The sequence below is a fragment of the Colletes gigas genome, unplaced genomic scaffold (assembly GCF_013123115.1).
Source record: "Colletes gigas isolate AHSC1104 unplaced genomic scaffold, ASM1312311v1 Colletes_gigas_Sc00009, whole genome shotgun sequence".
Taxonomy (NCBI): Eukaryota; Metazoa; Arthropoda; class Insecta; order Hymenoptera; family Colletidae; genus Colletes; species Colletes gigas.
This window is the reverse complement of record NW_025106638.1, coordinates 5,212,494-5,237,581: the sequence shown is the minus strand read 5'-3', so window position 1 is coordinate 5,237,581 and position 25,088 is coordinate 5,212,494. Positions and strand designations below refer to the sequence as shown.

General features: G+C 36.5%; 1 protein-coding gene across 10 annotated transcripts in view; it reads left to right on the top strand.

Annotated features, from left to right (window-relative positions):
* LOC122397281 (GTP-binding protein RAD) overlaps positions 1-25,088 on the top strand; it is a 114,593-nt gene that overhangs the window by 49,393 nt on the left and 40,112 nt on the right. For all 10 annotated transcript variants that reach the window (XM_043396378.1, XM_043396383.1, XM_043396377.1 and 7 more), the window contains one exon: positions 19,638-19,853. In XM_043396378.1, coding sequence (XP_043252313.1) covers positions 19,638-19,853 — 216 coding nt within the window. The remainder of the gene's footprint in view (positions 1-19,637; positions 19,854-25,088) is intronic.

Below are 25,088 nucleotides of genomic sequence, written 5' to 3'. Positions count from 1 at the left end.
CTTGAATGAATTAATTTAGGCTTAAGACAATTTGGATTATTCATTTGTACACCTAACAGAAAAGAAAATATATTTTTTATTTTGCATTTCACGATTAAAAATCGTATAGAATATCTCCTTGAACGAATTAATTTAGTCTACCAGGAAATTCGTTATTCTAACTCGAGTTACAATATGCCATAATAATTGAAAATTCTATTATTAATCTTCTATATTTTTCGTGCATAAATAGCATGTGTTCAATAATGTAAATAAACATCGCAAATAATCGGCAACGACACGCGTGTGTCGACGAAGAGGAATGTAATTATGCTATGTAATTATACTAGAACTTCATACATCTCGATTACGCGTATCGACACGAAATACTAATGACTTGTCGGATACGATACCAATGATTACCAGATCGCGAAGATCGATAGCAACGATTCTCGAGTTACAATGGTCGATGTAAACTCTAGATTTACTTATTAGTACTATCGCCTTGCAAAGACCCGTGAAAATCGAAGTTGAACAATTGGGGTCCTTCCCTTGTAAATGTCGCGAGACGCGATAGTGCAGTATCAACGTATCAACACCACACGCATGAAATTGGTTCACGTCAATAACATCCCGAATATGGAAATCGATATCGACAACTTGCCTTGTCAGAAGTGAATTATTGCCATTGAATCTCAGAATCTGAAGTCATTGACATGACTTCCCCCAATGTGGGTTCATCGATATTAATTCCAACGATGCTCGGCCATTATTCTTTGATTCATTCTGATTCTGGTTTCTAACTAACTTTATTAGACACTGAGTGGTAAGTATTGAATATCAATGAATCGTTAGACTCGAGTTGCGAGAATTCGGGGAATTTATATGAAATCGAGTTATTGTCTAGGTTCGTTTGTATCAGGGTTCATCAAATTCTGGACGGATGGTATCGATTTTCTTTCTATTTGTGGTATCGAATTTCATTGTATCCTGATTCGATGGTATTAATTCGAATCCTAGGTTGCTAGAACAGTATTTCCTTAGATTATAGGACAGTGGTTTATTTTTATTTTGTTGGTACAAACAAAGGGACCTTATGTTAGTGGAAATTAAAATGGGCCTTCCTTTTCGCGATATTTTGATTTCAAATTTTCTACGTATTCAATAAATAAATTATTTCACTCATAAACTATTTCAATAATAATTATTGTATATAATAATAATAATAGTTATCAAACCAATACTATGACTTGTACCTACTACCATTTCAAAAGCGATTTTCATCAACGTAAGGTCCCCTCGTAATTCCGTGACGTTGATATTGTGTTTTATAATTAGTTAGAAACCGGAAGAGGTGTTGTAAATTCTAGAGTCCGAGAAATGCTTTCGTAAATAGAGAAGTAAAAAGGGAAGTACTTTGGCGGTCCGCTCCCTCCGGAGATACCATTCATTTGCAAATTTCTCCTTGCGTTTCATACCGCGAGCGCACGCGTCGCTTGATGTTTGTTCTTGCAGCAGACATGTTCGAACTTCAGTGAATGCGAGCGTGGACACAATGCGGCTGTCCTTCCATGCGTGAACGCGTATCACTTGACAACGAACTCCCAGCCTCAGTCGTCAAAATACTTGGTCCGCGTCTGACACGCTGACTCGACAAACTTTTAATCGCCTCCAAAGAAACGCGTTTCCACCTACCTTGATGCACACTGTATTTTGTTCGAGAGATAATTGTGTTTAGAATTTCTGTTAACCTCGTTCATTTATCGTCTCCTTACCGATAAATAGCGATACATTTTATTACACATTTTTGTTGGGATCGTGTTTGGATCGGGTCGGTAATTCTAAACAGCTCATTATTATTTCAACACATTTATTTCTATTTTAACAATGAACGTGCATAGGTATTTCTACACGTGTTCCCTCATAGTAAAATTTCTTTTTTTAAAAGATGATAAAAGTAATTTCCTTCGAACATAATTGGAACTTTCGAGTACGTATATTTTGATGTGTGACTATTCAAGGTTCTGATGATAGATCCCTTGTACTAACGCGATAGAAAACGTATTTTAAGCACGTGATACTGGTTATTCATAGTTCGAGACTAGTTTTACACAAACTATTCATAGAATGTATTTCCGTTTTAATACTTACGGATCCTCGAGATAAATATACAATTTATCAATAAAAGTGAAGTTTTCAAAAAAAGAATTAAGGCACTTAACCTCTGATTTTTATAATCGTATAAATTTATAGAATCCACTTATACTGGTACAAAATTTAATTTGAAGTTTTAAATTTTGAAGCAGCTATTTTATAAATTGTGCATAGTAGGTCGTACTGAAAGTTTTGAATATTTGTCTCGGTTCTCTATATTCAAGTGAAACTCGATTTCTAGTGTAACAATTTTAAACACGTTTGATTTTTTCAATTAAAATTTACCTGTTTCGTTCCCTCCTGAATTATGTGCCAAGTATTTGCTCGAAACGGCGTTGGAATGCTTCGAAAATTGATTTCGCGTTCCTGCTTGTAAAAGCAGATTGGAAACCGCGCGTTAAACGTGATTTCGACCGTGACTCGTAATGTTTTACGATTTTCTGCTTCTCGTTTTAACCATACGTAACGTTTTATTACGAAGGAAAATGTCATGCAGTTTCCCATAAATAAACGATTCGCCTCACGGACCATATATCGGGTTTCCAGTACGGTTTCGACATCTAAAAAATTTTTTATATTGAAAATCAAAAACTCACCTTCAACCTCGTTCAAATCTACCAATACATTACTCTTTATTAACTTATTAAAATATATAGTAAATTCATTCGTACGATTCCGGGGATATGTGTAATGATCAAAAATGATTATAATTCACCCCCGCAACCGAAAATAATTTTTCCAGACGATTTAAAATTTTTTTTTTTCGTCGAAAGATTTAGGCACACTTTTGAATTTTTTCTCGGAAATGCGCAGAAATTCGGGGGTATGTCTATTCACCAAAAATGATTGCAATTGACCCCCGTAACCGAAAATAATGTTTCCAAAACGATTTGAAATTTTTTTTCCCGTCGCAAAATTTCACACCTTCTCGAATTTTTTTCTCGAAAATGCGCATGATTTCGGGGGTATGTCTATACACCAAAAATGATTGTAATTGACCCCCGCAACCGAAAATAATGTTTCCAAAACGATTTGAAATTTTTTTTCCCGTCGAAAAATTTCAAACATTCTCGAATTTTTTTCTAAAAAGTGAGTAGGATTTCGGGGGTATGTCTATTCACCAAAAATGATTGTAATTGACCCCCGCAACCGAAAATAATTTTTTTAGAACGATTTGACAAATTTTTTTTCGCCGTAAAATTTAGGAATCTGCTTTATTAAAATGTCAACCATAAGACTCTTGACATAATAAAATTACACGTTTTAAAAAATATAAGAAAAATACTGTCGTGTCACGGGCCACACCAATATCAGGAGAGAGGTTTGAGATATTTATATTGGGAAGATATTCACAATTAATTCGATCATCATGATCAGACTGCGGATGTTTATGCGTTCAGGGGAAATTTTAATTCTCAAAAAACTACAGGATGCACTTAATACGCTGAATTGTTATATTTAGGGGTTGAATTTCATTAATTCTGTCGATAAAAATATGAATTTGCATAAAGATCCACAGTCTAATTATGATCAATATCCTCTGCAAAAACATTTGCTACCGATAAATTGTCCATCGATATATTATCCTTGTATGCATAACACGAGGCTAATTTCTTTAATGAATTAATCAAATTCGTGATTTACGATTTGGTACAACTTGCGTACCAACTGGCAATATTCCATGTACCAATGTGTATAATTAATTGGTAACCGCATTCGTAACATACTACGTCGATGGCTTGTATCACATTGGCAACGTATAATAATGCCCAAATTTGATTAAATTCTCGCCAGTTTCCATAGCCCCCCTCTGAACGACTTTCGAAGCAGACTTTGCGATGCGGTTCTAAAACGCGTTGATAATATTTAGTTCGACGCGGACTTCGTTGCACTTCGTTAGACGTCATTGTGCTTTGAGAGGCAATGGTGCTCGTACATGTTCCACGTACTACATATTGCGGTGCTGAGCACATGTCGATTCTATATGGATACGCAACTGCGGACATATTATATAGGAATGCAAATTTTCCTGTCCTTGAGGCTGCATAGAATACTATCCTACATGGACGATGCACAGGTTGCAGTCGAACTCGCAAATAGAACCGTAAAAAAGCTAACACTGTAAGTGCAAAAAGAAATAAATAGAAAATGTGGCATAAGATATTTTTTTACGGGGGTTACTTTAAAAAAAAAAATTAACTTTAAATTTTCGCTGAGAACAAGTGCACTTAGATATGTCACGAAAAAAAAATTTCAAATCGTTTTGGAAAAATTATTTTCGGTTGCGATGGTCAATTACAATCATTTTTGGTGAATAGACATACCCCCGAATTCCTGCGCATTTCCGAGAAAAAAAATTCAGAAGTGTGCCTAAATCTTTCGACGACAAAAAAAAATTTCAAATCGTTTTGGAAAAATTATTTTCGGTTGCGGTGGTGAATTATAAACATTTTTGATCATTACACATATCCCCGAAATCGTTCGCATTTTCGAGAAAAAATTTCCTAATTTGAAGCCAGAAATGCACCCCCCTTTATGCTCATCTTTAAAATGTCAACATTTGAACGGATTGGGGGATTTTAATGTTTCAAACGGCAAACAACGCGTATTTTGCTGAAGAATATGTAGAAATTCTAAAAATATTCGAAAAGTTGTTCCTTAACCCCGTAAAGTGGTGAAACCCCCATAAGAATGGTCTAATTTTCAAACTGCCATAACTCCTGCAATAGTGAATGGATTTGATCGAAACTTTTTTCTGAAGTAGAGCTCATGTGTACCTACAAAAAAGTATTAAACAACTTTTCTGTACAGCGCCAACCAAATTTGAAATGAATTTTTAACAAAAATCGACAGGGCGTAAGTGCAAAAATTCTTCGACGAAATTACAAAATTTCAAATCATTCTGGAAAAATTATTTTCGGTTGCGGGGGTCAATTACAATCATTTTTGGTCATTTGTCATATTCTCGAAATCCTGCCCACTTTTGAGAACAAAATTCGAGAAGGTGTGAAACTTTTCAACAAAATTAAAAAATATCAAATCGTCCTGAAAAAAATATTTTTAGTTCTGGGGGTTGATTACAATCATTTTTGGTGAATAGACATACCCTCGAAATCCTACCCAGTTTCTAGAAAAAAATTCGAAAAGGTGCAAAAATTCTTCGACAAAATTGAAAAATTTCAAATCGTTCTGGAAAAATTATTTTCGGTGCGGGGGTAAATTACAATCATTTTTGGTCATTAGTCATACACTTTAAATCCTACCCACTTTCTAGAAAAAAATTCGAGAAGGTGTGAAATTTTTCAACGGGGAAAAAAAATTTCAAATCTTTTTGAAAAATTATTTTCGGTTGCGGGGGTCAATTGCAATTATTTTTGGTAAACAGACATACCTCCGAAATCCTGCACATTTTCGAGAAAAAAAATTCCGTACGGGTTCCACTTTAAACGTTAATAACTTTTTAACAAAGCCTCATCATATTTTGAATTGAAATACTTATACTTTATGCTACGTGACCTGCATGAAACTGTGATCAAACAATGATTATTCTTATGTGTAAATATTGTTTGTAGAAGAGAAACTTGTTTCTACATTTTTTATCATATTTTATAATTATGTTATTTATATAATTTTCAATAAATATTGAAACGCAATTGCCATTACTTTATTCTTTCTTTATTTCGTAATATGCTGCTTTTTGAATTTTGTAAATATCATTCTTAGTTTGGTTTTTATGAGCTTTTTCTCTAACCATAACAAACTCGTCAAATTGGCTCGGTATTCTTCGCATAGCCACCCGTTTTTCGGCTCGCCACTAAAAGGGTTATCGTCCTCCTAAAGAATATGATAATTCTGATAATCACGACAGATTCCTACGACAGAAATATTCGATCACCATTGGCATCGAGTTTAACGGTGACGCATTGCAACGTTGCGGAATTACAAATCGACCCCGGTAGAGAAACGTTGGTTTTTCAAATGCAGATTCGAAAAAGGTGGGGGGCGAACAGCGAAACGAGGACACCACCACTGCGACGTAGCAGTTCGACGGGGTAAAACATATGTATAGCGCCGGTATCAGGAAGGACGATGCACGGTGGACTATGAAAAAGGAGGAAAAAGCGAAAACAGCGTTCGATATCAGGCATTCCGTGCCCCCCACAAAGGGCAGAAAACGCTGGCCCGCCCTTTCGCTGCCCAGCTCCCCGGGTACTTTGTCTTCGTCGAAACAAGTAGGCATATTTATTTTCAAATTCAACGGGAAATCCTATCCGGCTTTGCCTCGAAGAAGCTGGCGCCTGTTTGTACCGGTTGTCACGCGAAATATCACGTTTCTCGGTGCACGAACACCGCTCCTGTTATTAATTTACATATCTCCCGTTTCCAACCCCTCGCGCGCCACCGTCACGGCGACGTCATCCATTTAACGGGTTATCGGTCTGGGAAAGCCAAAGCTCTGTTTTGTAGCATCCCGACCGTGTCGGAGAGAATGTGAGCTTCGCGTGTACAGAAGAGCTGCGATAGAAAAAAAAATAGGTGCATTTAACAAGTTTTGCAGGCTGTCTCTGATAATCGAGGGTGACGATTTCTACGTGAAAAAAATACTAGGGGATATAATACACCCTGTCGTAATTGTCTGAGCGTTTTTCCTTCCTTTTGTTTTTAAATATTAAACACGGAGCATTCGAACTTTCCGCCGCACGAAAGTACAAAGTTCGGTTAGTTTTCTTGTTTCTCTGTTTATTGTTCGTCGTTGAAACTATCGATCTTTTATTATTTATTTATTTATTTGGTGGTTTATTTACGCCGCATCCACTGCGAGGTTATTAGCGGCGTCGGTAGGGTGGTTTTTTTTTTCTTATATTTTGTCAATTAATTTTGTTTCTTTGATGAATCCCAGTAGGTTGTGTAGCTTTCTGTTGGTGAGGTTTTCTTTAAGTTGAGGTTCCAGCTTGTGTTTACGGCGAAGAATATTGTATATTGGGCAGTCAAGGATTAGGTGGTCCGTTGTAATTGTTGTGTTGCAGTGTTCGCATATTGGGATGGGTTCCTTTGATAATAAGTATGAGTGGGAGATTTTGGAGTGTCCTTTATCAGGGTTATGTGGAAATAGATGGCGAGTCGCGAGCAATGGTTAATTTCCTCGAATAAAAGTCGAAGCTTGTCCCTTGGTACGAGTGAGGTTTACGACACGAGAATTTCGTGATTTTGCAGTGCCTTTAAAGCGACACGAGAGCTCGATCGAATCCCTTAAACACGAAATATCCGCACGCACGCGTTATTAATCTCAAGAATCCATCTCGAGCATCGACTGCCGGTGGTTTGATTACGGTCTCCGAATTTTCGCAATTAAGCTGCCGTAATTACCACCGGCATGATTGGCACGGAGTGCGCTGCACCGAGATTCCAGCTCGACGCAGCATACGTTCAACGATATTTGCTAATGTTTCGACCGCACGGGCAACTTCGTCGTTTTTGAGTTTTCTTCGTCGGGAATTGGAACAGTACGAGGTATTTTTTGCATTGTAAATATCGCTGATCAACAAAATGAAAATGTTTCGTTGGTTGGTTTGGTCGATTCGAGCAATTTATTGCGAGAACATTTCTGTTTTAGAAGTCGAATCTAGAATGTTAAATGAGAACTTGAAAAATGAATGAAATTAAAAAACGAGTAGTCTTATAAGTAGTATAACTTCAGGTATTTTTTTATACAACAATATTGTATTGTCTTATAAAAGTCACAGATATCGATAAATAAAGAAAATGAAAATATTTCGTTGGTTGGTTTGGTCAATTCAAGCAATTTATTCCGAAAACATTTCTGTTTTAGAAGTCGAATCTAGAATGTTAAATAGGGACTTAAAAAATAAATGAAATTAAGAAACGAGTAGTCTTATAAGTAGTATAACATTAGAAAAGTTTGTAGACATTGTACCGCTGATTTCAATTTTGGCGCCTTACGCATAGCTTACCGCGGGGACCGTTAAGATTAAGGTTAGGTTAGATGTGCGTCGACTATACGAGAGCAGAATGTCGTTGCGGGTGCGTTGTTTTATTTTATAAATAAAAACAGATAGGCGACTTTCAGTGTGAGCGTTTTTTTCCAAAATATTACTAGAAACATTAATTTTTATTCGTTTCTGTACAGGTTGCAACAGTTACTTGTTTATAAAAAAAATCCTATAAACAAAACTAAATAAAAAATATGATGCTGAACGACTATCAGCGTGAGTCACTGAGTTGTATTTGTACAAAATGGCGAAATTAAGAAATTTATATCTTTTTGTAAAAAAAATCCCTAGGAAGACCAAAACAATGAAACTCTAGACAATCTTCTTAAATGTTACCGTTTAAAGGTCCCACTCGACAAATAAGAAAGTACGTATTATAAAAAATATCCTATAAACAAAACTTTTGTTTAAGAAACTTGGAATTAAAAAACGTATCTTTTTGTAAGAAAAAGTCTCTAGGAAGACCAAAACAATGAAACTCTAGAACATCCTCTTGAATGTTGACATTTGGTTTCACATTTTTGACAAATAAGAAAGTACGTGTTCGCGTATATAGATATATTCGAATGGTAAACTGTTCGAACAGTTTCAGCCCTAGTTTGTACTTCTAGGCGCGCTTGTGCGGAAACCGTGCGACACGTTTACCCACGGACGAGGCACTCGTGTCTAGTATTAGAACAGAGGACCGCGGCAGCGTGTAACATTAATGCAAACGCGATAAACTTGATTTGTTTCGCCGCCGCCGCGACTCCTGGTGTGCCGGTGTCTGCGACACGTTTCGAACAACAGGCGTCCTGTTTAACGGCTGAAAGCACCGATATCCGTCCGTCCGTCCAGTTGTTCGCGGGGCTTTGTCCCGCTGGCTTCGTTCGCGCGAAACTCAAGTCGACGTGCGCTACTTGCGCCCGTTGTCGAATCAAAGTCGGCGGAATCGATTCGACGAAGCAACCGAACAAGAGCCCGCGCCGCTTGACTCCCGGGACAATCCGATTTCCGGCCTGGTTTTCGCCAGGCCAGGATCTGATTAACGTAAAACTAACGCGAAATGTACAGTCGGTCGCGCAACGCGTCCGTATCTCGGTTCTAGTTCCCCTCGGGGCCTTCCCAATTATTCGAGCAAGGATTCGATGGGTATATTTCCTTCTGTCGAATCGAATTTTATCTGTCTCGCGTATGTATGTAAGAATAGGTGGTCGGTCGAGTACTTGTGAGAGAGCGCAGCCCTCTGCCGGTGAGCGCGGCAACTGTCGTCATAGAACTTACTGTTACAGCCTTGTTAAAATTCAAGAGTCCAGTCTAGATTTGTTTCCCTCAATAACTCAACTTGAGAATGAATTTTTTTAGCCCTTTCGCAAAATCGCGTGACAATTTTTAGACAATGTAATAATTTCTTGGAATGTTATAATACTATGGTTAATTTCGTTGAATAATGTTGGTGAATTATTTTCATTATCTTTAGAAAACCAATAGTCTCCATATAAATCAAAGAGGGTTAAATAAACAACTTTCTTGGTCACGGTTTATTCTTCCCCTTAATCCCGGGCATCTTTGCTAAACGACAGGAAGAAAGATTGCCCCTTTGCCAATTTAACTTGGATCCCGTCCAGTCACCGACTTTCATGCATTTTATTATTTATAGCAAACAAAACATTAGCGTCCCAAACGCTCTGTAACTTAATGATCGATTAATCTTCCATCTTTTTTGTCACTTTTAACGAGCTTCGAACTGGCGGGTCATCGACAGTATTTGTCTACTTAAATCACATTACTCGCTTCGTAATAATCTTTTGATCCGTAGATACTTCGGTGCAGCACCATAAATCAGTTTTGGTTATTTAGGATACGAATGCGTGAAAACTGGTTTAAATCACTTTTCGTACACAGCACTCATAACCAGGGTGACGTGTCTAACATCCAGGATCTTTATACGGCTTTGGAGCCTCCCAAAGGTCATACCGACAGATAGGTACCGCCTCGTAAAGTGCTCACGATGCTACGAGTCGACCGTACACCCAACGGAGGAGTTCGGGTTCAAAGCGCCTACCACATACGGTCCCCGTGCAAACGGTCGCCGGGTAGGCTTCATAGTACGGTTGGACTAGCTCGGGATTTCCTGTAAAACACTCACTGCCACAGTCCCCCGAATGATTGGTCGCCGTGCAGTAGCTACAAGGTGTCGCGGGGAATCGCCTTGCGCGACGTTTATACGTCAACCCACTCGGTGAGCGTGCTCACGGGATCCACCCACTTGGAGCCTTACAACCTCCATTTGGTGATCCGTCCGTGGCGAAACATAGCCTCCGACAGATACGAGCGAATTTTCCTCTGTTTCGATTTTACGAGATTTCCAGTATAATCGCTTGAAATTTTTGCTTACTACCGATACGATATTGTCTCATTCTAGTTTCCAATTCGCGCCTTACATTTTCCATCATGTTTAAATCGGGTGACTAAGATGGAGCTTCGATAACTTTAGGACAATTATAGAGCAGCCATCGTCTGACGATTGCTTTGTAATTTGGATCGTTATCCCGATAGTATTGATATGTATTTAAAATAATCAATTTTATCCAATAACGAGTACAAAAAATATGAAAGAAAACTAAAAATAATGGATTCGTTAAAAGGTTTTCAGTTGAGATTACAGACTGGACGCAATTATTTTAACTTGATAATCTCAAATGCCTCTGTACACACGGAATAATTCCATTCTGCATGTTCGATTTATCAAACGATATTTCAAATATTTTGTATTTTATTTGATCTACATGTTATTGTACGTTCAATATTAATTGAGACCTTTATCGTGTTTTTCATTTGATTTCGCCATATAAATACTTTAACAGGTTTATTTCTGTAACAAGCTGGATCCGAAACATCACCGAATCGAACGTTAACGGGCTGATAAAGCTTCGGTTAATTGTAAAACGAAACTGCGTTTTAATTGACACGCTGCATATCGTGCGTGAATGGAGAAATGAAAGGATAGTAGAATGAGCAAACTTCGCAATATCGGTTATAGACAACGGTCCAATTAATCTACGTGAAATTCGCCAGCAGCAAATAAAATTTGTTCGCGTCGTTTCGCCGGCAAATTGAAATAATAATTTTCACGCTTATGGGCTAGGCGTTTAAATACAATCTATTGTGACTTCCCAGAATTTACTTTAAAAGTCTTTAGTTGCGCGCCAATTAAGTTGTGGCGCTGCTTTGCTGCGGTTAAGAACCGTATAAAATTTTCTACAAGACATCGATGAATGAGAATGAAAATTTTAAAGTCCTGAATTTATTACCACGTCGGGGTAGACCAAGAAAGTTCGAAAATATTGTATCGACACCACTGTAAAAAAATATGACAAATTACAACAGCAAAATTCAAGGACATAACTGACCTATTACGATATATACCACCGGAACATCATGATTTCTTCAAATCCCTTTCACACGCACAAAATGTAGATGAGTAGTAAATTGTTTTGTAATAAATTTATGTTTGTAATTTTGTACGTTGTGTAGTTAAAAAATGTTTTGAATCGCATAAATTATGTTTCCGAAGTGTTTTAAAGATATGTAAAATAAATTCAGTATTGTTTTTTTCAATTTGAAGCATCTTAAATTATGTTGAATGGACTTGGGCGCCTTCAAATTTTATAATGAATCTGGTTGTTAATTTTGAATGTGGCCTAACTCCATTCTTGAAAAGAAAACGCATATTAGTCGCTTAATAATTGCCACTATTTTAATAGGAACTATAAATTTAACACCCTTGGATACACTTAAGCAGTATGACTCATTAGTATCCTATACGTATATTTTTAAATTCATTGAAACGCAAACCCTTAAATATCTCGATTTGAAGATAAATGGACTTAGGCCACTTTCAAAATAAACGGCTCATATAGCAACCGAGGTGTCGGTCGAGCGCTTGTGAGAGCGCCACCCCTCTGGTGGCGAGCATGGGAGGCGACGCCACAAAGTTTTTGTTAATCGTTCGAAATTTAAAACGAATCGTGACGTACAAACTTTTGCATTTTCCATGTTACGTTGCATTTGCTTTCACGAGCGTGTTAAAGGTAACACGTGGGCACCTATTTGCCACGATTTCGAAATCGTGTACGTATAATATCTGCATCAATAGTATAATAAATCGTATAATAGTTTTGAATTATTTCAGAGTAATGTAACTAATAGAAATGTATTGGGGAATGAGATTAAAAATATTCACAGAGCAAGCAAAATCTTTTTTTTGGGTCAAATTAACCCAAAGTAACAGGGTAAAAAATATCTGTATTTCGTACAAAATTTTGAATAATTATAAAACACACTAAATTTTGTATGAATTGGATATTTAGTGCCTGGGAGTGAAACTGGTATTATTTCTATTATTTTTCCATGTAGAAAACACGTTTGATGAAATACAATAACCAACACGATTGCGTCAACATGCAATGATTTTCAGTTGCTTCTTTTCAGCCATCGTTCGATGATGTTTGAATTATTTTCCACTCATTATACCAATTACTGCTCATGGAGAATTCAATTGGTGGGGCGTTCCAGCCGCGATCGTCCGTGATTATTATGAAAATGGTCTCGTTCGGGTCGGTTGCAAGCTCAGTTTGCACAGTTCCCCTGTCTCTGTTACGCGTGTTCCGCGACAGACTCGCCGGAAAGCGTACGATTCTAGATGCAATGTAAACACATTAACGAGAGTCAACCAGCGATCGACGCGTTTACTTTCCGGTTTTCTGGCTCAGTTATTTCCGCCGACTATTTCATTCCTGACTCGATTCGTCGCTGGATTCCGAACCGATGGCGGTGGCGTCGGTTTCGCGAATCCATTAACGCTTTGCCTGGTCGCCATTTAGACGACGATTCCTTTGCAAACACTGAAGCACCGAGGATCGTTGCACCCGGCTGAGAAACGCGAGAGGACTGTGTTAAGGTTGTCTATAACAGACCGTACTCCAAGTTTAAGTGGATAAGCTGGCTAAGGGGGCCAGCCAGTCAGAAAATCAATCTTAAAAATTTTTTTTTTTTTTCGAAAGTAATATTCAGAAATTAAATGCCAAAGTTTCGTGACGTTGTGATGAAAAATGCAAGTCCATTATGCAAGCGTGCATGCGTTAATTTAAACGCTGGTATCATAAATCCATCGTGCTCAAAACATCGTCAGGTTCTTGCGGCTGGTTCCGTGTCAGATTATTGGTATTATAATGTCGGAGAAAATCCATCGTGAAAGTCGCGATTTCTGGAATCGAAGTTTCCCAACTACAGAAGCGGGAGTGAACGTTTGTTCAGTCAATATTGAAGTACCATGGGAGTTCCTCCATCTACGAGCAGAATTGACTTCAGCAGCAGCGGTTCGATCCATCTCGTCAATTTTCTCGCCAATCTCAGGCGCGTGTTAACGCCAGGCCGAGTATTCAATAGCATTGCAATATTGTTAGCCGCTGCTGAAGTGCCTGACTCGCCTAACGATCGATCATTTCCTGGGTTAAGAGGGTATGGTGGTTTCGATCGCGTAAAAAATGTATTAAACTTTCACCAGAGGTTAGAATCTGATACGTGTTTTAGAGTCGAGATTAAGATTAAAGAATAAAAAAATTTTAAAAAGATATTAATTTTCGGTTGTAACGATTGTTCAACAAAATTGACAAAATTTTAGGAAGTAAATTTTTTTTCTATCGCGTGTAGTCTCTGAATTACGAGAAAATCAAGAATTGTCAAATATTTGAGGGTGAATCTCTACTCTTTACAGTGGGAAAAAATTTTATTGGATGATTCTAGAGGCCAAAATAAGACGAAAATCAAGAATACCAATTTGTCGATGGAGGCTTCGTTAGAAAGTTATTAACGTTTAAAGTTGCGCCTGTAGAACGCAATCGGCGAACAGCTGCGCGCTATGGTGGAACTTTGAACGTTAATAACTTTTTAACGAAGCCTCGATCAACAAATTGGTATTCTTCATTTTCGTCTTATTTTGGCCTCTAGAATACCCCATTAAAATTTTTTACACGATAACAAAGTTTCAGTATTTTCGAGTCGTGGATCATCCCTAGTTAGTGTAAATGGATTTTCGAGGAAATTCAACTTAGAAATGGGAAATTAGAGGGTTAAACTTGTAAAGTAACACCAGGAAGATTGTTCTACGAGTTTTTTCCAAAATTAACAATGTTTCGAATAAAAATAATAGAATAAAAAAATTGCAATCTACCATTATTTTTATATTACATGGTTTTTGTTATTTGTGGGGGAGTAATTGGTATACCTTTAATAATTTTAATGTTCTACGATCCACAATACTTGACATTTGTCTCTAAAAATTTAACAGTACATTCTTAAATCTATATACTTTCAGAAAATGAAGTAAAAAAAAAATTGATATTTTTGAGGTCTCACGTGAGACTCACCCCTTAAAGCGACGATCTCACTTGCCCAGAGTTAAGGGTACGATAATATAAGGGGATTTCTTTATTGTATTACGAGAGTACAATGTTATTCCTTTGTCGTTGGATTGTCAGTCACCGTTTTCAACAGGTACGGCTCGAAACCCTCGAGTAACTGGCGCGCGCGGATTCGCGACTGCGACATTTCTCTCTCGGTGCTTTGTTGGGAGTTTGTCGACGGCCGAGCTGCTGTGCTTTGCATTCTGACGGTTAAATACACGACTGACACTGCGTATGATCGAGATACGTTAACGAAGTTTAGGTCCTCTTAGCATTTAATAACTGAAAGCTATCAAACGTTTCGGTCCCATACACGAATGATACGTAACAGTTATTTAAATATTAACCCTTTGCACCCCTTATGTCGAGTGTGACTCGACATCAATTTTTATCTCAGAAGCTCCTTCGTCAAGTCCCACTCGACATTTTTTCAAGTCCAAACAAAAGAGATATCGTACACTTGAAAATTGCAAAATACAACAACAGTGTAAATAAAACAGATATTCCAACAGGAAAATTTCAAATAAAACACTTAAAAGCGTTGGGAGCTGCTGGTAACAAAATTGAAATATAATTCGGAGTGCAAGGGGTTAAGGAAAACAACGTTCTGTAAAAAATTAAACATTTCTCGATTACAAAAATTCTAATATACGATTTGGTTTGCTCTCTGAAACACACAAATTTGAACGTTAGAACAAAGCAAATATAGCTTCGTTTGTAAGAACAATTTGATCAACGTTTCGATCTTTTGATAGCATTTGGAAGTTCTATATATTTCCCATTTTGATATTTATTCTGTTAAATATATAAGTTTGGTCCTTTTATGTTTTACCGAATTCTGTCTTTCTTTTGTGTTTGAAAAGCTTACATTCTATTTTTAAATTCGCTACTGCAATATGAAAGTTGAGGAAATCACATGTGCCTGAACGTGTTCATCTTTTATTACGAGCCACATGTATAAATTTCGTTAGAAAGATTCCCTTTATCATTTACGATCCTTTAAAAGTAACAATTCTTATGCATACTATCTTATCCATCGATAGAATGGGCACACCTTGCACTGTATTTCGTTTAAACGTCTAAACTTCTTAAGGCATTTGTGAGAAACATGCGTTTCTAGAACGATCGATATTGTGGGGCACTCCTGGCCCTACGTGTATTGCGCATGCGTAAACAAGCGAGCGAGAGAAACGCGGAGCTGCGCATGCGTTGCTTGGCGTCTGTCTGTCGCAGTACGAAGGCTGACGGAAGCACGTCTGTTATCTTTGTTGAAATATAGTTTTGGTTATTTGTTGTTGAAGTAATTTGCAATTTAACTACCGATTCCAAATCCTGATCCAACCTCACCTCAGTATAATTTTGACAGTACTTTGTTCGTAAAAATGAAGAAATAAATTTAAGAAAAATGTGCAACCTACTGTTAAATATGGTAAAGTATGTGTTCGAGTTTGAAACTTTTTCTTTTGTTATGTATATACAGGGTGTTCGGCCACCCATGGGAAAAATTTTAATGGGTGATTCTAGAGGCTAAAATAAGACGAAAATCAAGAATACCAATTTGTTGGTGGAGGCTTCGTTAAAAAGTTATTAACGTTTAAAGTTCCGTTCGTACTGAATTCTTTTCTCGAAAATGCGCAGGATTTCGAGGATATGCCCATTGACCAAAAATGATTGTAATTGACCCCTGCAATTGAAAATAATTTTTTCAGAGTGATTTGAAATTTTCAATTTAATTATTAATAACTTTTTAACGAAGCCTCCATCAACAAATTGGTATTCTTGATTTTCGTCTTATTTTGGCCTCTAGAATCTCCCATTAAAATTTCAATCGTTACAAAATTGATACATATTCATTATAGGAAAAAGGCGCGATTACTCCCTTTCGCCTCTTTTAAGCGCACTATTGAATTTTTCTTATTTTACTCGTTAAACATGCTTCTACTCTTTTATCTAGCAACTATGTTATCCGAGGTAATTAGAGCGCGGCGGTTCGGTGATTAAATATGTAGATTGTTTAAGCAGAATGGTGTTCGTACCGTCTTACGATATTTCGCCGCGTACGCTGTATAAGAAATTCCTTTTTAGTCGCCGTAATTTCTGCGTAGAATACAAAAGTTATCCAAACGTTTGCCTCGCGGCCATCGAGATGGAACAGTTACGAAACGTACAAATCAGGGAAAATAAATTTTATGACGTTAGTGACTCTTTTTTCGCCTTTGTGCGCGCTCTTTTTCTTTATTTCTTTACCTCGAAAGATGAACTCCATTTTAAACCGCGTTGAATAAACCGCGCCTCTGCCAATAATAAATTTCTTATCCGCTGTAGGAGATGAATCGATTAGAATAAACGTAGAAGGAGGATTTACAAGATCGTGTAGACAAAGATTATGAATTTTTTTTTAACGGAACAATAGGTCAATTCGTCTAGAAATATTCGGTCGTTGCCGGATTTAATGAGTTTCAGACAATAGAAATTCTTTATTGTGCGATGAATGAATTTGTTTGAAAAGCGGAGATATTAAAACCACGCAAATAGAATAAGAAAGATACGAATTAATAAGCATTTCGCGGAACGAATCACTGTAAAACTTCGTTTTGTTCTTTCAATCTCCATATTCTGAAACAAAAAGTGTGCAGAAGAACAAATTTTTATTGTTTCGAGAGCTCGTTCCTTTTAACGAAGAAATTGTATAAATTAACAGACGCTACATAAATGATAGTATTCGTGGATTGTTCGTCTTTTCCACGAAGGTAAAGAAACATATTTAACATAAAATAATACATATGCATCGCTATCTCTTGAGAACTTAAAAAGCGATGCATCATTCATGGACGTTGCACCTTAAATTCAAAAGATGCAATTTGAATTTCAAATCGAAGAGATACTTTGAAAAATGTTTCTGTTTATTGACGAATTTAATGCAACGTGGATGAAATACGTATGGGAAAATTTGGATTGGTCTCGAAATTTGCTATGAAACAAACCACCACATCCGAGGAATATGCGTTTGAAATGTTTAATTTAAAGATAAGGCAGGACGATGTATCTTTGAATACGATATTTAAAATAAATTATGAAGAGTTTCTAAAAGCACTCGGTATTTTTAAGTCTTTTTAAAATTCCATGTACTTTAACAGTGAGAAGATAGCAGCCATTTTAGGCAATTATCGTGACACTTGTTTTATTGGTTTTTTATGTATCATTATATATTTTATTGCAGACTGTGCAGTTAGTATTTAGTTTAAAACAATATTCTAACATATTACTTTAGTTTTTAAAGGATCAGCTAGATCTACGTTAATTTTTCGTGTTTATATTCGATGACTGACGTTATTTCAACTTTCGATACATGTTAGAGTATTTAGTAATTTTAACGTACGGATAGTAATTATATGCGTATAATTCTGAATATCTTTTGGCGAATAGATGATGTCGCAGATGGAATAGTTAGGCGTGGAAGCAATTCTCGTTGCATATTTTAACCTCAAGAGCCTCCCCCTTTGTTCAGGTGTTGTTTCTTTCAGTTTCAAACAGAATACCGTACACAGGATTTGTGCAGCTACTGTCACCAATAATCCATGCTGTTGCACTTTATATTAGGTTCGTCCTCATTGTTCTATAACGCTATACCGAAACTTAGTTTTTACTTGCAGTTGTCCAAGCCACAAAAGAAATCTTTCCAACGATACTTTGTCGGAAGAATTTCTAAATTTCTTCTTCGGTTATTATTTGTTAACCCTTTGCACTCCGAATTATATTCCAATTTTGTTACCAGCGGCTTCCAATACTTTTAATCACCCATTAAAATTTTTCCCATGGGTGGCCGAACACCCTGTATATACATAACAAAAGAAAAAGTTTCAAACCCGAACACTTCCTTTACCATATTTAACAGCAGGTTGTCCATTTTTTCTTAAATTTATTACATCCTTTTTACGAACAAAGTACTGTCAAAATCATACTGAGGCGAGGTTGGATCAGAATTTGGAATCGGTAGTTAAATTGCAAATTACTTCAACAACAAATAACCAAAACTATATTTCAACAAAGATAACAGACGTGCTTCCGTCAGCCATCGTACTGCGACAGACAGACGCCAAGCAACGCATGCGCAGCACCGCGTTTCTTTCGCTCACTTGTTTACGCATGCGCAATACACGTAGGGCCAGGAGAGTCCCACAATAACGACCGTTCTAGAAACGCATGTTTCTCACAAATGCCTTAAGAAGTTTAGACGTTTAAACGAAATACAGTGCAAGGTGTGTCCATTCTATCGATGGATAAGACAGTATGCATAAGAATTGATACTTTTAAATTATCGTAAATGATAAAGGGAATCTTTCTAATGAAATTTATACATGTGGCTCGTAATAAAAGATGAACACGTTCAGGCACACGTGATTTCCTCAACTTTCATATTGCAGTAGCGAATTTAAAAATAGAATGTAAGCTTTTCAAACACAATAGAAAGACAGAATTCGGTAAAACATAAAAGGACCAAACTTATATATTTAACAGAATAAATATAAAAATGGGAAATATATAGAACTTCCAAATTCTATCAAAAGATCGAAACGTTGATCAAATTGTTCTTACAAACGAAGCTATATTTGCTTTGTTCTAACGTTCAAATTTGTGTGTTTCAGAGAGCAAACCAAATCGTATATTAGAATTTTTGTAATCGAGAAATGTTTAATTTTTTACAGAACGTTGTTTTCCTTAACCCATTGCACTCCGTGTTATATTTCAATTTTGTTACCAGCAGCTCCCAACGCTTTTAAGTGTTTTATTGGAAATTTACCTGTTGGAATATCTGTTTTATTTACACTGTTGTATTTTGTAATTTTCAAGTGTACGATATCTCTTTGGTTTGGACTTGAAAAAATATCGAGTGGGACTCGGCGAAGGAGCTCCTGAGATAAAAATTGATGTCGAATCACACTCGAAATAGGAGTGCAAAGGGTTAATATGGGAAACGGTTCTTGTTCGATATATTCCAGAGTTTCTCTTTAATTTTACTCAATTCCACTCTGTTCTTGTGTTGCAGGCGTTATCAATAGAGGCGATTCTTTCCGAAGAAGAAGATCAAGGTCGAATTCCCTGGCACCTGCGGATCCAGAAAACGAGGAGAAGATCGCCGCACCTGCGAAAGAAGTCGCCTCCTACGCGGTCGCGATGTTGGGCGCCAGGGGCGTCGGGAAAACCGCCCTGATCAGCCAATTTATGACCAGTGAATGTATAAATGCGTACGACAGGCAAAGAGGTAAATGTAATTCTTAAAATAACTCTTGAAAATATCGCTACTTGTCATCGATCAAATCCAGCGCGTCATGAGCTTAAAAAGATTCTTCTTTTTCACGAAAACAATTCTATTCCCTGCTCGATAAAGTTTCGAACACGACTAGAAAATAGATATCAGTTTTCGAAAAAGATATCGAAGGTGTGGTTTAATCGGAATCGACGTCTCGAATTGAGATCGCCACAGTCTTTAGGTCGGTTGGAAGTGATTCTGATTGCACGACGGAGTTTCATGGCGCAATACGTTCGCGGATTAGCCCCAGAGCTGGTTCATATTCAGCTTTTGTAACCTCCGTCGTAGTCGCTGGTCTCTCGAACCTCTAAAGACCTAGTTTCCGCTCGATTCTCTATTGAATTACAAACAGAAGGTCGCGAGTCATTCGACAGATTCATTCGTTTAATTGTCTTTGGCTAGCAGCGTGTCTCGATTCATTCCATGTTACTTCCACCCTGCGTTTTTTCCTCTGACTGCTCATTATCATCAGTGCATCGTTCGTTTGCACTTTGTAAATAAATCGTGAGCACTTTTCTCTCGTCTCTCGAATAATTAACCAAAGACGAGGCAAGAACCAATCAAGTGTAAGGTATGTTCATTGGGTCGTTGCATACGAAATGGCTGATTACATGAACACTCAAAGATTTTCTGCAATTTGGTGGCTAAAAAGTGCAGCCAGATTAAAATGATCACCATGTCTGCGACATCCTGATACGTCTTCCTCGAACGAAGAAGCTAGCTGAACCGGATGGCACCGTTTTACAGTACGTGCATTACTCATTCGAAAAGGAAACGTCAGGTCGACGGTATTGGCAGCCTAGATTTCCGTCTCCCGCAAGTAGAATGATATATGTCGGTTAATAAAGTCAAAGGTCGTACATAAATCGTCCACGGGCTGGAGAGCTCAATCTTGCAGGAATTAAAGAAGCCAACCGCGGCGGTTTGCTGCTCCCAACGAATTGTATCGCGTTCCTGGCGAGCGTCGCGACCCTTTTTCCTCGTTTCGCTCAATGCCCGTGGAAGAATTGCGAGGGCACAGGATGAAATAGTTGTTGGCTTTCGGGTTGCACGGATCGTAGTTTTATTTCAGGATTAAAACGGCGCAACGGATGCAATGAACAAGGAATCGAACAGCTATGTTACACGAAAGTTAATGCATTCGTTCATCTAACAGGTGTATTCAGGAGTCTCCGTGTTTTGCTTACGATGCAATAAAGGAACAGTATTGCTATTGGTCAAAATTTAATCCTTAAGAATGATACTGTATACAGGGTGTTCGGCCACCTCTAGCAAAAATTTTAATGAGCGATAGTAGAGGCCAAAATAAGACGAAAATCAAGAATACTAATTTGTTGATGGAAGCTTCGTTAAAAAGTTATTAACAATTAAATTCAAAAATTTCAAATCGTTCTGGAAAAATTATTTTCGGTTGCGGGGGTCAACTACAATCATTTTTGGTGAGTACACATACCTCCGAAATCCTATCTACTTTCGAGAAAAAAAATCGAGTAGGTGCTGAAATTTTTCGGCGAAAAAAAATTTTTCAAATCGTTCTAAAAAAATTATTTTCGGTTGCGGGGATCAATTACAATCATTTTTTATCATTACACATACCTCCAAAATCGTACGCACTTTCGAGAAAAAAATTCCTTACTGAAAATCCAATTAGGTGCCTAAATTTTTCAACGGAGAAAAAAAATTGCAAATCGTTGTGGAAAAATTATTTTCGGTTGCGGGGGTCAATTACAATCAGTTTTTGTCATTAGACATACCCACGAAATCCTGCCCACTTTCGAGAATAAAAATAGAGAAGGTGTGAAATTATTCGAGAAAATTAAAAAATTGCAAATCGTTGTGGAAAAATTATTTTCGGTTGTAGGGTTCAATTACAGTCATTATTGGTGAATAGACTTATCCCCGAAATCTTGCGCATTTTCGAGAAAAAAATTCAGTAAGGGCGGCACTTTAAACGTTAATAACTTTTTAACGAAGCTTCCATCAACAAATTGGTATTCTTGATTTTTGTCTTATTTTGGCCTCTACTATCGCTCATTAAAATTTTTGCTAGAGGTGGCCGAACACCCTGTATAAAGGGTATCTACGCTAAAGTGTGACACTCGCGATATTTCAGTAACTATTGACGATACGAAAAAATTGTTTACATGTAAATTGCAGGATAAAATGGGATCTCTATTTTGGCGTAAACGAAAATATTATTTATGTTATTAATATCAAAGATACGATGGTGAAGTTTCGTTTTTTAAAAGAAATTATATATTTTTTTCTGGATCATACGATAGTGCTTTTCAAGACGAATTCATTGAGCTACATTTTATTCACCCGATTTTTATTAGTTTTCAAGATATAACGCTTGAAAATTTACTGATTTTCAGCGGAAAAAATGGTCCTCGAACTGCAATCCCTCTTTCGAAGTTAATATCAATTCGTCTTTTCTTAATTGCTGCTGTTTGTAAGTTTTTCAAATGCAGATTTAAAGACAAACAGAAAAGTCTCATACATCTATAAGTAAAATGAAAGAATTTTCGCAGGTATCAATAAATATACATTAAACAGTATACGTATACGTATAGTATAAATATACGTTAAACAGTTTTCAAGATAAAAATTCCTAAGTAGAACCCATTTTTACGAAAGTCTTTGGAGGTTTGTATTTTTTAAATAAATTCGAAAGCAACAAAACGATGACTTAAACTACCCCTAATATCGTACGGTCTACATCATATTCGATTTTAAACAAAATTGGCACGAAACAATTGATATAAAAATGGTCCTCGAACTGCAATACCTCTTTCAAAGTTAATATCAATTCTTCTTTTCTTAATTGCTGCTGTTTGTAAGTTTTTCAAATGCAGATTTAAAGACAAACAGAAAAGTCTCATACATCTATAAGTAAAATGAAAGAATTTTCGCAGGTATCAATAAATATACATTAAACAGTATACGTATACGTATAGTATAAATATACGTTAAACAGTTTTCAAGATAAAAATTCCCAAGTAGAACCCATTTTTACGAAAGTCTTTGGAGGTTTGTATTTTTTAAATAAATTCGAAACCAACAAAACGATGACTTAAACTACCCCTAATATCGTACGGTCTACATCATATTCGATTTTAAACAAAATTGGCACGAAACAATTGATATAAAAATGGTCCTCGAACTGCAATACCTCTTTCAAAGTTAATATCAATTCTTCTTTTCTTAATTGCTGCTGTTTGTAAGTTTTTCATTTGCAGATTTAAAGACAAACTGAAAAGTCTCATACATCTATAATTAGATTTTCTAATTTTTTAAAGATTTCAATTTGCAGATATGTTCTTTCTTATTAAATTCGAGAAGCAGAGAATACCTGGTATGCATTTCTTTTTTTTTTTCGTTTATTTTTAACCGAGAAATATTAACACCGATATAACTGATTTTAACGACTGGTGAGAGACTAAGTATAAAGCATCGATGGATGTTTTATGATCTGATCTGGTAGGACTGTGTTTATGTATGTTTACATTAAGCCAAAAGTTCGAATATTTAAACAGTTATAAAATGGCCTGATAAAATTCTTGAAACACGCATGTAATCTTTTTTTAATTACACGTGTTCTTTTGTTACTTGCTGTACTATACATTGTTCGTTTCCTCAGTAGATAGATTAGATGCACATAAAATATTTTTAAACAAAAAGACAAAACAATCTATATAAAAAACAAAGGAAACAGGATACTGTGTTTACTTTTCAAGTGGACTGATTAATCACAATAGGTGTTCGAAGTATATTTTGTTTGTCAATTGTTGTTCTATAAATAGATTTTTCTTAATTAGAATTCTTAATTAGAAGGCAATTCTTAATTAGTTTTATTGTGGAGAGTTTTTCTCACAAGAGGAAACAGCAGGTTAGCATAGAATATTCATAGTAAATGACAAATGTTTAATAAAACAAAGTCTATGGTAAATAGGTGCACGAAATATGCGACACAAAGGGTGTCTAAAATCTTGCTCGTTATGTGATTAATTTTTAAGATATTTTTTTTTAGATATTCTTGTTGAATTTTTTAAAGATTTTTTTAAATGGAAAAGATTATCTTTGTTATAAAACATAATCTAAGATTAATATTAGTAGAACATACTCCAGCAGTGTGTTCTACAAGTAAAAATAAAACTAAAGTGTCATGTAACAAAAAAAATTCATAAATGCTTTGTTAGGAAATTGTACAAAAATATGAAATGTGATGTTTCTTTATTTACTAAAATTTTGTTTAAAGAGAGCAACTGCTAGTTGAACTAGTTAAACATTTATGTATCAGAGTTTCTATAATTTATCTTGGATGCTGAATTATTCTTTCTTCGATGATAACTTCTTGTTGTCATAAAATTTTGAACTATTGTTCGAGTTTATGTTCACTAAATTGGAAGGAAACTCACGATATCGAATGCTTGCAAAAGATTGATTTTTTTTCTTATTTTAATGCCCTGAATCTCAATCGAGTTTCACAGTTCATATTTCTGTTACAACTTCTTAACAAAGCATTTATGGATTTTTTGTTACGTAACACTTTAGTCTTAGTTTTACTTGTAGAAACTGTATTTTTGCTCTTTTGGAATGCTCGACAAATAAAAAAAAATCGATTCGTAATTTAAAAAAAGATTGATTCGCGCCAAAATCGGTCAAGAATCGAACGTTCTTAGTGCATAGTGATCGTGACATCTCTCGTTCGGTTGAACGTGCCACACGACTCGACATTGTCTTTCGTGACGCTGGTTCTGTAACAGCGCCCGTTGACGAAAATAAGCAAAATGGTTTATGGTTTTTGGCAGTTGTTTTGCCCGTACCGCGATTAAGAGCCATTGGCCAATGCGTGGGGCTATCTTGGTACCGTGAAAAACGCTACGTGGACTGCTAAATGCGTCCATAGATTTGACCCAGTGCAGGGAGGAAATCGGCTGTGCCGACCCATCGATTCTTTTACAAATAATCATCGAACGCTTTCGACCGTTTACGCGCAACGGGTTACGACCCGTTAAATCTCGCTGGTTTACGTAAGTCTTTAGCGCGTATTTCGATTCCAGAACTAAAACGTAGATCCGTCTTCCGTTAAAACGTTCGATTCCTTAATGTTCGACGCTGCTGAGAAAATCTGTAATTTTACACGTTCGGAAATATCCTTGGCACCATTGCCTATTCGAATTTCTC